This window comes from Coturnix japonica, chromosome 1 (assembly GCF_001577835.2).
Source record: "Coturnix japonica isolate 7356 chromosome 1, Coturnix japonica 2.1, whole genome shotgun sequence".
In the NCBI taxonomy this organism is placed as follows: domain Eukaryota; kingdom Metazoa; phylum Chordata; class Aves; order Galliformes; family Phasianidae; genus Coturnix; species Coturnix japonica.
Window position 1 is genome coordinate 72,116,442 of NC_029516.1, and position 14,333 is coordinate 72,130,774.

Below are 14,333 nucleotides of genomic sequence, written 5' to 3' on the forward strand. Positions count from 1 at the left end.
TAATATCCAACCTAAACTGCCTCTGTGAGAATGCACAGAAGAAAGCCAGACCTCCTAGATTCCACTCCTGGAGCTTGAATGACTCAAGAACAACACAGTCAGTGAAGGGAACAAATGCAGAAAGCACTGGAGTTACTGCTGTCAGATAGTTCTCACAGCACATTACTGTGTGCTCCAGCCCATAACAGGGCTGGAAGAGACTACTACCAAGCAATCGTGTCCATCTTGTGTTCTGTATCAACTTGTGCCCAAACCTGAGTTTGCTTCCCCCCTCCCCACCCCCCAAGATCATCAGATTCACTTGCTTTTAAACAACCCAGACTATTTATCATTACATTTTTCTACTGGTCATTTCCGTGTGCCAGATTCTGCCTTGTTTGGAGACACAAACATTAGATATTTTTGTTAAGATACCGAGGCTGAAACTGCTGTAGATTTTCCTGTCACCTTGGAAACTAGGCTTTGTTTTCCCCAAATCCAAACCCCATCTTCCCCAGCACACGGTGGGCTATTCAGTAACAAGTCATAGATCTGCATCTGCCTGTAAAGCTTGACTTGTTTCTGCAGTTTCTCACTGCTTACTGAGTAAGACGTTCTCAAGTTAGAGGCCACAGAGCTGCCTCACCTAAACTAGGAATTGTGTGCACAATGCTTTGAGAGAATAAGAGGCAGCAACTCATCTCGAGTAAGAAACATAAGCCCAAGCTGAGCTACACTAGGAACAAACATTGAGTTACTGATTGAGTTACTGCTCACTCTTACGTGGCATCAGCTTGGCTCTCCAGCATGGGATGAAGAAAACTAGATGCTCCTTCATAGGTGCTCTGGGATGATACTGCTTGTACAGCCCATTCAAACAGCAGGTGACCTCACTCTGTGCCACTGAGCTCCATCTACCAGCATCCATCTGGAGTCTGTGTAAATGTGCAACAACAGATATGCACAAGGAGCCATGGTTCAGCTTTTATGCTGCAGAAAATCTTGTTTAGAGGGGGAAGAGGAAGGCCAGAGGGACACGAGTACAAAGAAACACCTTCCTTCCTTTTTGGGGTGGTTGCTGTTTAGAAAGGGAAAATGCGTAGCACTGCACAGCTGAAGAAACAGCATGACATTTATTTTGCATAGCAACTAGCAAAAAAAAAAAGCTACAGAGCCCTTTATGGAATTCATCATCCAAAATACACAATTTCTGTCCAAATAAAGAGAAATGGTGGTGGGTAGCAAAGTAGGAAAGCTTCATTTGGCGGAGATCCTACAAAATGCAGTTGAGGATTCAGCTGAAATCTTATAGGCAAGAAATCATGCCCTTCGCTCCTTAATAACTCCAGTCAGACATGCTAAAAGGATGGGGACACAGTCCCAGCTTCTCCTGGATACAAAGGAAAGCATGAGGTCTTAAATAGGAATACCTGGCTGTAGCAGTAATATAGGGTATACTCAATGGTGGCCAGAGAACCTGTAGCTGGGTTAAGATGTGACTACAGGTGTGCATGTAGCTGTGGAACAAATCCACACTTGCTGGAGCACTCAAGAATTAAACCTATTAAAAGGCAATAAATATAAAGGAAATCAAGAGGTAGAGGAACAGAGCCTTGAGTCTTCAGATCGAAATGACACGTTAAGCATTCACTGAAGCTGACCAAGAGAAAAGCAGAACTGACACTTTCATTCTGGCAAAGAGTTAGTATTTTTTTCCAGGCAGGAGAACATGGCCCTGCTCTCTGTAAAGAGACCTGAGAGCAACGAGTGCTGCTGCAGCTGATTAACAGTGCCACCAGCCGGCCAGCTGGAAGAGGGCCAGCTCACCTAAGGAGTAAAGCACCATGCACATCTATTCACCACCTTTCACCCCAGAAACGCTGCACAGTCAGACCCTGCTCCCACAAGCCCTTTGCCAAATACAAGGATTATTCCTCTGAGAAGCCGAAGGAAAGGTCTTACACCCACAGAGAGGCTTTGCAGCACTAATGTCAGCAGGGTTAAAGACAGTGAATCACTTCAGCTTTCCTGGTACAGCTAACAGCACACAACAGAACAATATATATATATAACAGTTTACACTGTAAAGGTGTCTTATTGTATCATTAATACAGACACCTTTCCATTGAGAGGTCTGTGTGCATTCAGATAGTCCCAGGAAACCATTAAAAGCTGGTGAAGAAAACGACAGCGTGACAAGGGATGAATTCTGAAAGAGATGAAAAGAAAAGTGGTCAAATGGTGCTGTACTCCAAGCCCCAGCAATAAAATAACATAAGAGGTAAGTGACCGCCAGTGAAAGTTTAATTTTCCATCTTCAAAACAGATTTAGGATTGTGCCAACATCCTTTTCCCACGTCTCTTTGAACTCCAAAGCAGTGCAATTCCATTCTAGAGCCACTGATGATATATAAACGTTATGACCAATAAAAGCAGAGAGGTACAGAGATAAGAAATGGCTGTGTGAGACATGTTTCTGAAGGGGATGCAAACCAAAGACTGTCTACGTGAAGTTAAAGAGATCCTTGGGTTTTGTGCATGTTTCTCAAGCAAATATTGTATCTTCATGGCTTTGAGGCCGTTACTGATGAAGATGGCTGTGAAGCAGACCCTCTATTCCTAGGGAAATAGTATCTAATAAAGACAGAGTCAAGGAATGCCAAACAACAAACTTCCACCCAGAGATTTACAAAGCAAGGAGGCGGAATGCCCTGCTTACTGTTGTCTCAGATGTTCAGATTCACAGCATTGCTGGCAGTGGTGCTGTAGAAAAGCATATCTTTGCAGAGAAGTGACAAAACAGTGTCATGGTTTAATAATTTTGTAATTTTTGCTATCAGTATTCCACATCATAACATCATATTAAGCATGAATAATTTTACTGAATCTGCAACTTACAGAAGAAGACTACATCTCCCAGGGAACAACACGATAGGTCACGGGACCTGGACTCTATATTAACTCTGTCGCAGAACAGACTGACGTCTTTCGGATTCTGGCGTTCAGGGGAGTGTGTGGGAGCCTTCAGCCGTTCGCCTAGATTCACAGTAGGCCTCTCGGTTACGGACTCATTCTCTCTCTATTTGCTTGATTCGTTAGCTCAATTTTCAATTATATTGTATTATATTGTGTATCCTGTATTTCGATATAGTATTTAGTAAATAAGTGTGCCTCCTTAGATCGTTGCCGCTGTTTTCTTTTCCTAATTAACTTTTTCCTTTCGGCCTAGGGCCCCTCCGGGGCCTACGGCCCCTGTCACGGACGCAGGTGGATTTTTAGTTCAAACCGTGACAGATTTTGGTGGAGAATGCGGGCAAATTGAGTTGCTGTTTTTCTGTGTTTTCTTCTGTTGCTCTTTAGCTTTTAACAGAGCTACGAGTTTTTTTCCCTGTTAAGGAGCTATCTCGTGTTTGCGGTTCTGCACCTGCGAGCTTGACCTTGAAAAGTCCAGGCGGACTGCCAATACTCCGGTTATATTTATAAAACACTGCTGAGCTTGTTTTCTTTTACTTTTTTCTCTCTATTGGAGGAAAAAAAAAAATGTTTTCTCTACTAAATTTGTTTTACCAGGGACTGTGTGCCATTGGTTCCTTTTTTTGAGACGCTCCGAACTATTGGCCATGTTTAGCTAGCCACCTTTTTCTTATGGAGCTATACAATGTATAATGGATTGAAAGCATGGTTAGCAATGCTCACTTCGTATCTGTATACAGCTCCAGAGGGAGCAACTAATGCAACTAATTATACAGAAATGGTGATTTTAAGCGTGCTCCTCTTCTTTCTCATGAATCCTTTATGCAGTTTTTGAATGATCAGTGGGTCACACTCTTAATCTCCCTGATCTTACTGTTGATTATTGTAATAATCTCACTCAGTATCTGGATTTATAACATCCGGAGGAAGTCTTCCCTAGAACCAGAGAATACTGAGTGGCAGGGAGTGTGGAGAGGCTTTGAAGAGATTCTCAAAGGACAGACATCTTCAGTGTTATGGAGCTTCACTCCTGAACACTTGAAGAATCCTGAGAGTTTGATTGCATATTTGAGGCAGGAATGTTGTGGCTCAGGCAGATCTCAGGAGGCACAAATGATTTTGGCCTAGCTAATGCTTATCGGGCCTTAGTCAATACCATTCCTGAGAGGGAAGTTTTAGAAGCTGAGAGAGAGAGTCTCAGGGCGAGAGAGGAGAGTCTTAGAGCTGAGGCAGAAAAAACTTTGGACTGAGAAGGTAGAGAGAGAAAAAGCTTTTGAAGCTGAGAGAAAAGATCTCCTGACCAACGAGACTCAATCTGGTACGAGAAAGAGAGTCTAGAGCTGACGCAGAAAAACTTTGGGATGAGAAGGTAGAGAGAGAAAAAGTTTTTGAAGCTGAGAGAAAAGATCTCCTGTACCAACGAGACTCAATCTGGTACGAGAAAGAGAGTCTTAGAGCTGACGCAGAAAAACTTTGGGATGAGAAGGTAGAGAGAGAAAAAGTTTTTGAAGCTGAGAGAAAAGACCTCCTGTACCAACGAGACTCAATCTGGTACGAGAAAGAGAATCTTAGAGCTGACGCAGAAAAACTTTGGGAGAGATAGAAAAGCTCCTGCAATCTCAACTCAACACTCTCCAGTCTGAGCACAGCGCCCTCCGGTCCGAGCACGACACTCTCCAGTCCGCGAGCACGCGCCCTCCGGTCCGAGCACGACGCTCTCCAGTCCGAGCACGGCGCCCTCCGGTCCGAGCATGACACTCTCCAGACTGAGCGCGATGCCCTCCGGTCCGAGCATGACACTCTCCAGACTGAGCGCGATGTCCGGCCTATGAAACCCCACGCCAGAGAAAAAAGAAAACATTGCAGCCCGGATCCGAGCATGACACTCTCCAGACTGAGCGCGATGCCTCCGGTCCGAGCACGACACTCTCCAGTCCGAGCACAGCGCCCTCCGGTCCGAGTATGACACTCTCCAGTCCAAACACGATGCCCTCCAATCTGAGTGCGTCGATCTCCAGTTCAAACATGACTCTATTGACTCGTTGTACACTGACCTCATGACCGACTACAACGCCCTAAGCCAATCGCAGCACCCTCCGGTCTTTGTACGACGAGCTCCTGTCTGACTACGACGCTCTCCAGTCTGAACACAAAGACCTCCAGTCCAGGTACGACAATCTCCGGGCAGAGCGCAACGCCCTCCTGTGTAAGCACAACGCTCTCCAGTCTGAGCACGACGCCCTCCAGTCTAGTTATAACGTCCTCAGGGCAGAATGCGACACCCTCAAGTCTGAACCGTATGTACTCCAACTTAACCCAACCACCGGGGGCACAGATACAATGTTGGTGTTGCCCCTGTAAGAGGGCGAAAACAAAACGAGTTTCAACTCAGATAGAAGGAAAATGCAGAAGGAGTTAGAAGAGCGGAGGGAGTTAGGAGAGCAGGACTCAGGAGAGGCAGGGGGACTCAGGAGAGCAGGGGGACTCAGGAGGTCAGGGGACTCAGGAGAGCAGGAGGGATCAGAAGACCAGAGGAAGTCGGCGGAGCAGAGGTTGTTAGAGCAGTTATAAGAAGATGTTAGAGGAGGAGAAGAAGTCAGAGGCGAGCAGAGAAAGTTAGGAGAGAGAAAGTTAGGAGAGAGGAAAAGGAGGAAGGTCGCCTGAGGAAATAACACAAGCGTCAGGGTCAGGGTCAGAGTCAGAAGAGGAGCCAAAAGCTAGATTTTCTTTACGAGAATTTCTCGAGTCCAAACTTATAGATGGGGCAGCCTCATCAACACAGCTGCCAACATCAACACCTGGGACTCTTGATAGAGCAAAAGGTGAGCAAAGTATTACGACCATTATTGATCGATCTTTTAAACTGAGTGAAATTCGAGATCTAAGAAAGGATTACACACGTCAGCCAAAAGAAAATATGGTCACTTGGTTACTTCGCTGCTGGGACAATGGTGCCAACAGTGCGTGGCTCGATGGCAGTGAAGCTCGCCAACTGCGGGTAGCATTTCCAGGGACTCACGTGTGGACAGAGGTATAGGCACATGCCAAATCGGTCCTACACCCTCTGGAAGCGGATGTTGATGCGGTAAGAGATAGATTCCCCTTTAAACGGGACTTGGAGCCTGAGAAAAAGAAATGGACTGATATGGAGAAAGGTATCCAATTTTTGAGAGAAAGGGCTCTGGTGCGAAATGCTCCTTACAGCCCCCAGTTCAATCGTAACAATCCAAACCAATTACATGATCCTGAAGCAGTCCACGTTCCACGACAAATGTGGCGTGACTTTACAAAGCAGCTCCAGAAAAGCATGCCAGTGCACTTGCATTGGTATATGGCAAAGGGGAAAGAAAGCCCCTGTAAATGAGCTAATTAGCAGACTTCACGGAGCTTGAATTATTTATAAGCGCTACAGAAGTTAAGCTTTATTACTTCAGCCATTGTCCCAAATGGGAAAAAAAATAGTGGAAAGGTTAGACAAAGTGGAGGAAACACAAAGTGATATTATTGACAAATTGGCTAATGTGCCTGATGTAGATGAATCCACGGTGGTACCAGATGATGGAAACCAGGATTTCCACGATCGCCTATTGAGAGAGCTAAACAACATGAGTTCCTCTCGACCTGTATCATCGAAAATCTCAACCATAAAAAAGAGACGTCCTCGTATTCAAGCAAATGACAACGATAAGACACCTCGTATTCAAGCAACGACAATGATAAGAACCATACGTTTTTGCTTTGTTGTATTTCTTGAGTAATCATGGGGAGGATAAAAGAAGTGGTATAAACTCATCCACTTTGCACATTCAGGCACGAGTGAAAGAATTACAATCCAAAACAACCACCAAGGTGAACTCTTCCAAACGGGGGAAAGTTCCAGTTGCTGCAAGCCGCCGAGGTAAACAATAGAGGGGCCCTGCCCCCAGCCAGGGGGGGGAAAGGGACAATAGAGTATACTGGACTGTGTGGATTAAGTGGCCTGGCACATCTCGACCACAGAAATATAAAAGCCTTGGTGGACACTGGTGGCACAATGCCACCCTAATGCCCTCACAGTCACCAAGGGACACAACCAATATAATATCCATGGAGTGACTGGGGGTTCCCAAGAATTGACTACTGTTGGAGGCCGAAATAAGCCTCACTGGTAAAAACTGGCAGAGACACCCTATTGTGACTGGTCCAGGCTCCAATGTATACTGGGAATCGATTACTTAGGATGGGATATTTTCAAGGATCCAAGGGGTACGATGGGCCTTTGGGATAGCTGCTGTAAACACAAATGGTGTTAAGCAGCTGTCAACTTTACCTGGTCTGTCAGATGATCCTTCTGCTGTGGGGTTGCTCCAGGTAAAAGACCAAGAGGTACCAATTGCCACCAAAGTGGTTCACAGACGGCAGATACCCCGCCAATAGGGACTCATTGCTCCCCATTCACAAAGCTAATTCGCCAATTAGAAAATCAGGGAGTGATTAGCAAAACGCACTCGCCTTTTAACAGCCCCATATGGCCAGTGCGTAAAACCAGTGGGGAATGGAGGCTGACGGTAGATTACCGTGGCCTGAATGAAGTTACACCCTCTCAGTCTCCGTACCAAGACATGCTAGAAACTCCAGTATGAACTGGAGTCAAAAGAAGCCTAGGTGGATATGCCACCATTGATATTGCGTCAATGCATGCCTTCTTTTCCATCCCATTGGCTGCAAATGTAGGCCACAGTTTGCTTTTACCTGGAGAGGTAATTTCAGTATACCTGGAACCGTTTACCCAGGGGTGGGAAGCACAGCCCAACAATTTGCCATGGATTGATCCAAGCTGTTTTGGAACAGGGTAATGCTCCTGAGCACTTGAGTATATTGATGACATTGTGGTGTGGGGCCATACAGCAGCAGAGGTTTCCAAGAAAGGGAAACAGATAATCCAAATTCTTTTGAAAGCTGGTTTTGCCATTAAGCGCAGCAAGGTGAAGGGGCCTGCCCAGGAAATCCAGTTCTTAGGCATAAAATGGCAGAATAGACATCATCACAATCCCAGCAGATGTGATTGACAAAAATCACTGCTATGTCTCCGCCCACAAATAAAACAGAGACCAATCTTTTCTGGGAGTAGTGGGCTTTTGGAGAATGCATGTCCCAAACTACAGCCACATAGTGAGCCCTCTCTATCAGGTAACACGGAAGAAGAATAATTTCTCATGGGTCCTGAGCAGCAGCAGGCTTTTGAGCAGATAAACAAGAAATAGCCCGTGCCGTGGCCTTGGGCCAGTACGGACGGGAACAGGATGTGAAGAACAATCCTCTACACTGCTGCTGGAGAGAAAGGTCCCACCTGGAGTTTTGTGGCAAAAAGGCCTCAGGAGAGACCCCGAGGCCGACCCCTAGGATTTGGAGTCGAGCATATAAAGGGTCTGAGGAGCGCTACACTCCAACTGAGAAGGAGATCTTAGCCGTGTATGAGGGGGTTCGGGCTGCTTCTGAAGTAGTTGGGACAGAGGTTCAGCTTCTTCTAAGCACCTCGCTTGCCAGTATAAAACTGGATGTTTAAAGGACAGGTTCCCTCACCCATCATGCTACTGATGCCACTTGGAGTAAGTGGATTTCATTAATTACTCAACGAGCTCGAATGGGAAAACTCAGCCGTCCTGGAATTCTAGAAGTGATCATGGACTGGCCTGAGAGTAAAAAAATTGAAACACCACCTACAGAAGAGGTATCACGTGCTAAAGAGGCACCACCATACAATGAGCTACCAGAAAACGAAAAGAAATTTGCCCTATTCACAGACGGATCATGTCGTATTGTAGGGAAGCATCGCAGATGGAAAGCTGCTGTATGGAGCCCCACACGACAAGTTGCAGAGGCCACCGAAGGTAAAGGAGAATCAAGTCAATTCGCAGAGGTAAAGGCTGTTCAGCTGGCTTTAGATGTTGGCTGAACGGGAGAGGTGTGCCAATGCTTCATCTTTATACGAATTCATGGATGGTGGCAAATGCCTTATGGGGGGTGGTTGCAACAGTGGGAAAATGATAATTGGCAACGAAAGGGTAAAACCTGTTTGGGCTGCTGAACTGTGGAAAGACATTGCTGCCCGAATAAGGAACATTGTTGTAAAGGTGCGCCATGTAGATGCTCATGTGCCTAAAAGTAAGGCTACTGAAGAACATAAAAATAACCATCAGGTTGATCGAGCTGCCAAATTGACGGTGGCTCAATAATAGACTTGGACTGGCAGAAACCAGGGTGAATTATTCCTAGCTCGGTGGGCCCCATGAGACTTCAAGGTCATCAAGGAAGGATGCAACAATAAGTGGGCCAGAGACCGACGGGGGGTGGACTTAACTATGGACGCTATTGCTCAAGTTATTCATGATTGTGAAACATGCGCCATATTAAACACAGCCAAGAGGATGAACCTATTTGGGGGGAAGGGCGATGGCAAAGTAATAAATATGTGGAGAGGCATGGCAGGTTGATATCATATCACCTTGGCACGAGTCTCCTAGGCCATGGTACACAAGGCGTTACTGTACTCACCATGGGTGGAGGCAACCACTGGTGGGCTCGGGAAACCGCCATACGAGTTACCGGCCCATGCCTACCGGCCCCCGAACAACCACGCATCATTTAGGGTTGGGAAATAGGCAAAAATCCTATGGCGGCATGGGCACTCCTAGACAAGACATTGAATCAGATCATGGGACCCATTTTAAAAAATTCCCTCCTTGTAACCCACTTGGGGCCAAAAATCATGGGGGCATCGGAGTGGATTTACCATATTCTCCTATCCATGCACAGCTGTCTTGAGTAAGATTGAACGGATTCAATGCGGTTGTTGCAAAAACTAAGTTTGAAGCAATGGTGAGCGGAACGTATAAAAATTGGGTGGGAGAACCATTTAGCAGAAGCCACCTGGGTTGGTCAACAGGTCTGCGAGATCTAGTAAATCGCATATGGTCTAACCAATCCAGCTCCCTACGTACCGTGGAGGGAGATAAGGTTACCTGTAGTACACCATAAAGAGCGTGTTGGGAAAGACGGGGTTTTGGGTTCCTTCCAGCGTCTGGAAAGGGCAAACCTCCTCCGGGGTACTGTCTTTGGCCCAAAGGGCATCACTGACGGTGCACGTGGTGGCTGATGGACAAAATAATGGGAATGTCCAATTGTGGTACCACACAAGGGGAAATTTTGAGGTTGTTGGGGGAGCTGGCAGCGCAATGAATTTTCCTGTAGAGTTATAAGGTAGAGTGCTCAGAAACATACCTGGAGATTNAGGTACGAACAATCCTCGGGCGAGAAATGCGACACCCTCAAGTCTGAACCGTATGTACTCACTTAACACCACCGGGGCACATCCATTCTAGATACAATGCTGGTTGCCCCTGTAAGAGGGCGAAAACAAAACGAGTTTCAACTTCAGTTAGAGAAAATGCAGAGGGAGTTAGAAGAGTGGAGGGAGTTAGAAGAGTCAGGACTCAGAAGAGGCAGGGGGACAGGAGAGCAGGGGAGTCAGGAGGTCAGGGGATCTCAGAGAGCAGGAAAGGAGTCAGAAGACCATAATATAGAAAAAAACCCGGGAATCAGGCGGAGCGAGGTTTCGTTCAGAGCAGTATAAGAAGATGTTAGAGGAGCAGAAGAAGTTTGAGGAGCAGAGAGTTAGGAGCAGAGAAAGTTAGGAGAGAGGAAAAAGGAGGCAAGGTCGCCTGGAGAAATAACACACGCGTCAGAGTAGGGTCAAGAGTCCAGACGAGGAGGCCAAAAGCTACAATTTTCTTTACCGAGAAAATTTCTCGAGTCAAATTTTTCTTATAGTGGGGCAGCTCATCAACACAGCTGCACAACATTAACCTGGGACTGCCTGAATAGAGGCAAAAGGTGAAGCAAAGTAATTACGACCATTATTGATCGATCTTTTTAGAACTGAGTGAAGATTCGAGATCTGAGAAAGGATTTTCACACGTCAGCCAAAGAAATATGGTCACTTGGTTACTTGGGCTGCTTGGACAATGGTGCCAATCAGTGGCGGTGGCTCGACTTAATTCCACCTACTTTGGCAGTCGAAGTCTCGCCAAACTGGGTAGCATTTCCCAGGGACTCACGTGTGGACAGAGGTATAGGGCCACATCCAAAATCGTCCTACACCTCTGAAAGCGGATTTTGATAAGCGGTAAGTAGATAGATTCCCCTGGTTAAACGGGACTCTGGAGCTGAGAAAAAAGAAATGGACTGATATGGAGAAAGGTATCCAGAATTTTTGAGAGAAAGGGCTCTGTGGAAAGTGCTCTACAGCCCCAGTTCAATCGTAAAATCGCAAACAATTACAGTGATCCTGAGCAGTCCACGTTCCACGGACAAATGTGGGCGTGACTTTACCAAATGGCAGCTCAGAAAAGCGCTAATGCCAGTGCAGCTTGCATCTGGCATATGGCAAAGGGGAAAGAAAGCCCCTTGTAAATGGAGGCTAATTAGCAGACTTCAGGAGGCTGAATATTTCTAAGCGCTACAGAAACAGTTTTTTTTTTAAGCCTTTTATAAACTTAAAGCCCCCATTTTTTGGTTCCCAAAATGGGGGAATAAAAAAAAAAAAAAAAGAAATAGTGGAAAGGTTAGACAAAGTGGGGAAAACACAAAGTGATATTATTGACAATTGGCTTAATTGGTGTGCGATGTAGATGAATCCACGGTGGTACCGAGATCATGGAAACCAGGATTTCCACGATCTGAGGCTATTGAGAGAGCTAACAACCAAGTGAGTTCCTCTCGACTGTATCATCGAAAAGTCTCAACCATAAAAAAGAACGTCCTCCAGTATCTCAAGCAACTGACAACGATAAGACTCGTATTCAAGCAAATGACAATGATAAGACTACACGTCTTGCCTTGTTGCTTTTCCTCTGTAGTCATGGGGAGGACATGAAGAAGTGGTGTAATTCATCCACTTCTGCACTTCAGGCACAAGTGAAAGAATTACAATGCAAAACAACCACCAAGGGGTTGAAACTCTTCCAAAGGGGGAAAGTTCTAGTTTGCTGCAAAGCGCCGACGGTACACAATCAGAGGGGCCCCCAAGCCAGGGCGGGGAAAAGGACAATAGAGTACTAACTGGGACTGTGTGGATTAAGTGGCCTGGCAACATCTCGAGCACAGAAAACTATAAAGCTTGTGGCACACTGGTGCACAATGCAACCGCTAATGCCCTCAATCACCAAGGGACCCCAACCAATAAATATCCATGGAGTGAACTGGGGGTTCCAAGATTGACTATGTTGGAAGGCCGAAATACGGCCTCACTGGTAAAAACTGCAGAGACACCGAATATTGTGGACTGGGTCCAGAGGCTCATGTATATACTGGGATGATTACCTTAGGATCGGGATATTTCAAGGATCCCAAAGGGGTAATCGATGGGGCCTTTGCGGATAGCTGCTGTAAACACAAATGGTGTTAAGCAGCTGTCAACTTTACCTGGTCTGTCAGTGATCCTTCTGTTGTGGGGTTTGCTCCAGGTAAAAGACCAAGAGGTAACCAATTGCCACCAAAGTGGTTCACAGACGGCAGTACCGCACCAATAGGGACTCATTGCTCCCCATTCACAAGCTAATTCGCCAATTAGAAAATCAGGGAGTGATTAGCAAAACGCACTCGCCTTTTAACAGCCCCATATGGCCAGTGCGTAAAACCAGTGGGGAATGGAGTGCTGACGGTAGATTTACCATGGCCTGAATGAAGTTACCCACCTCCATTAAGTGCTGCTGTACCAACATGCCTAGAACTTCCAGTATGAACTGGAGTCAAAAGAAGCTAGGTGGTTATGCCACCATTGAATTGCTAATTCTCTTTCCATCCCTTGGCTGCAAAATGTAGGCCAGTTTGCTTTTACCTGGTGTAGGTATTCAGTATACCTGGAACCGTTTACCCAGGGGTGGAGAGCACGGCCAACAATTGCCATGGATTGATCCATATGCTGTTTTGGAACAGGGTAATTTCTCACGAATCTACTTGCAAGTATATTATGAACATCTGTGGTGTGGGGCCACATACATGCATGCATGAGGTTTCCAAGTAAAGGGGAACTAGTATAAACCAAATTTCTTTTTGAAAGCTGGTTTGCATTAAGCGGTTCAGCAAGGTGAAAGGGGCCTGCCCAGGAAATCCAGTCTTAGGCATAAAAATTGGCAAGATGGACGTCGTCACATCATCCAGAGATAGTGATGACAAAATCACTGGCTATGTTCCTCCGCCCACGAATGAGAAACAGGACTCCATTCTTTTCTGGGAGTAGTGGGCTTTTGGAGAATGCATCGTCCGAAACTACAGCCACATAGTGAGGCTCTCTATCACGGTAACACGGAAGAGAATAATTTCTCATGGGCGTCCTGAGCAGCAGAGGCTTTGTAGCAGAGTAAAACAAGAATGATAGCCGCGTGCGTCGGCCTTGGGCCAGTAGCGGACGGGACAGGATCTGAAGAACATCCTCTACACTGGCTGCTGGAGAGGAAAGGTCCACTGGAGTTTGTGGCAAAGAGCCTCAGGGAGACCGCGAGGCCGACCCCTAGGATTTGCGGTCGAGCATATACAAGGTCTGAGGAGCGCTACACTCCGACTGAAGACAGCGATATTAGCCGTGGTATGAGGGGGTTCGGCTGCTTCTGAAGTAGTTGGGACAGAGGTTTCAGCTTCTTTAGCCCCTCGTGCCAGTAAGTAAACTGGATGTTTAAAAGGCTCAGGTTCCCTCCACCCAGTCTGCTACTGATGCACTTGGAGTAATGATTTATTAATTACTCAACGAGCTTCGAATGGAAAACTCAGCCTCCTGGAATTCTAGAAGTGATCATGGGACTGGCCGTGAGATAAAAATGAAACACACCACCTACAAGAAGAGGGTATCAACGTGCTAAAGAGGCACCACCATACAATGAGCTACCAGAAAAACGAAAAGAAATTTGGCCCTATTCACAGACGGATCATGTCGTATTGTAGGGAAGCATCGCAGCGATGGAAAGCTGCTGTATGGAGCCCCACACGACAAGTTTGCAGAGGCCACTGAAGGTAAAGGAGAATCAAGTCAATTTTGCAGAGGTAAAGGCTGTTCAGCTGGCTTTAAGATGTGGCTGAACGGGAGAGGTGGCCAGTGCTTTATCTTTATACTGATTCATGGATGGTGGCAAATGCTTATGGGGGTGGTTGCAACAGTGGGAAAATGCTTAATTGGCACGAAAGGGTAAACCTGTTTGGGCTGCTGAACTGGTGGAAAGACATTGCTGCCCGAATAAGGAACATTGTGTAAAGGTGCGCCCATGTAGATGCTCATGTGCCTAAAAGTAAGGCTACTGAAGAACATAAAAATAACCATCAGGTTGATCGAGCTGCCAAAATTGAGGTGG

At 46.3% G+C, this 14,333-nt stretch overlaps 1 protein-coding gene across 6 annotated transcripts in view; it reads right to left on the reverse strand.

The window, feature by feature from the left end:
• Nucleotides 1–1,093: 1,093 nt before the first annotated feature.
• The window catches only part of CHD1L (chromodomain helicase DNA binding protein 1 like), a 31,975-nt gene continuing 18,735 nt past the window's right edge, over nt 1,094–14,333 (reverse strand). For all 6 annotated transcript variants that reach the window (XM_015876333.2, XM_015876305.2, XM_015876315.2 and 3 more), the window contains one exon: nt 1,094–2,613. In XM_015876333.2, the coding sequence (XP_015731819.2) occupies nt 2,544–2,613 (70 nt within the window). In that variant the 3' untranslated portion in view covers nt 1,094–2,543. The remainder of the gene's footprint in view (nt 2,614–14,333) is intronic.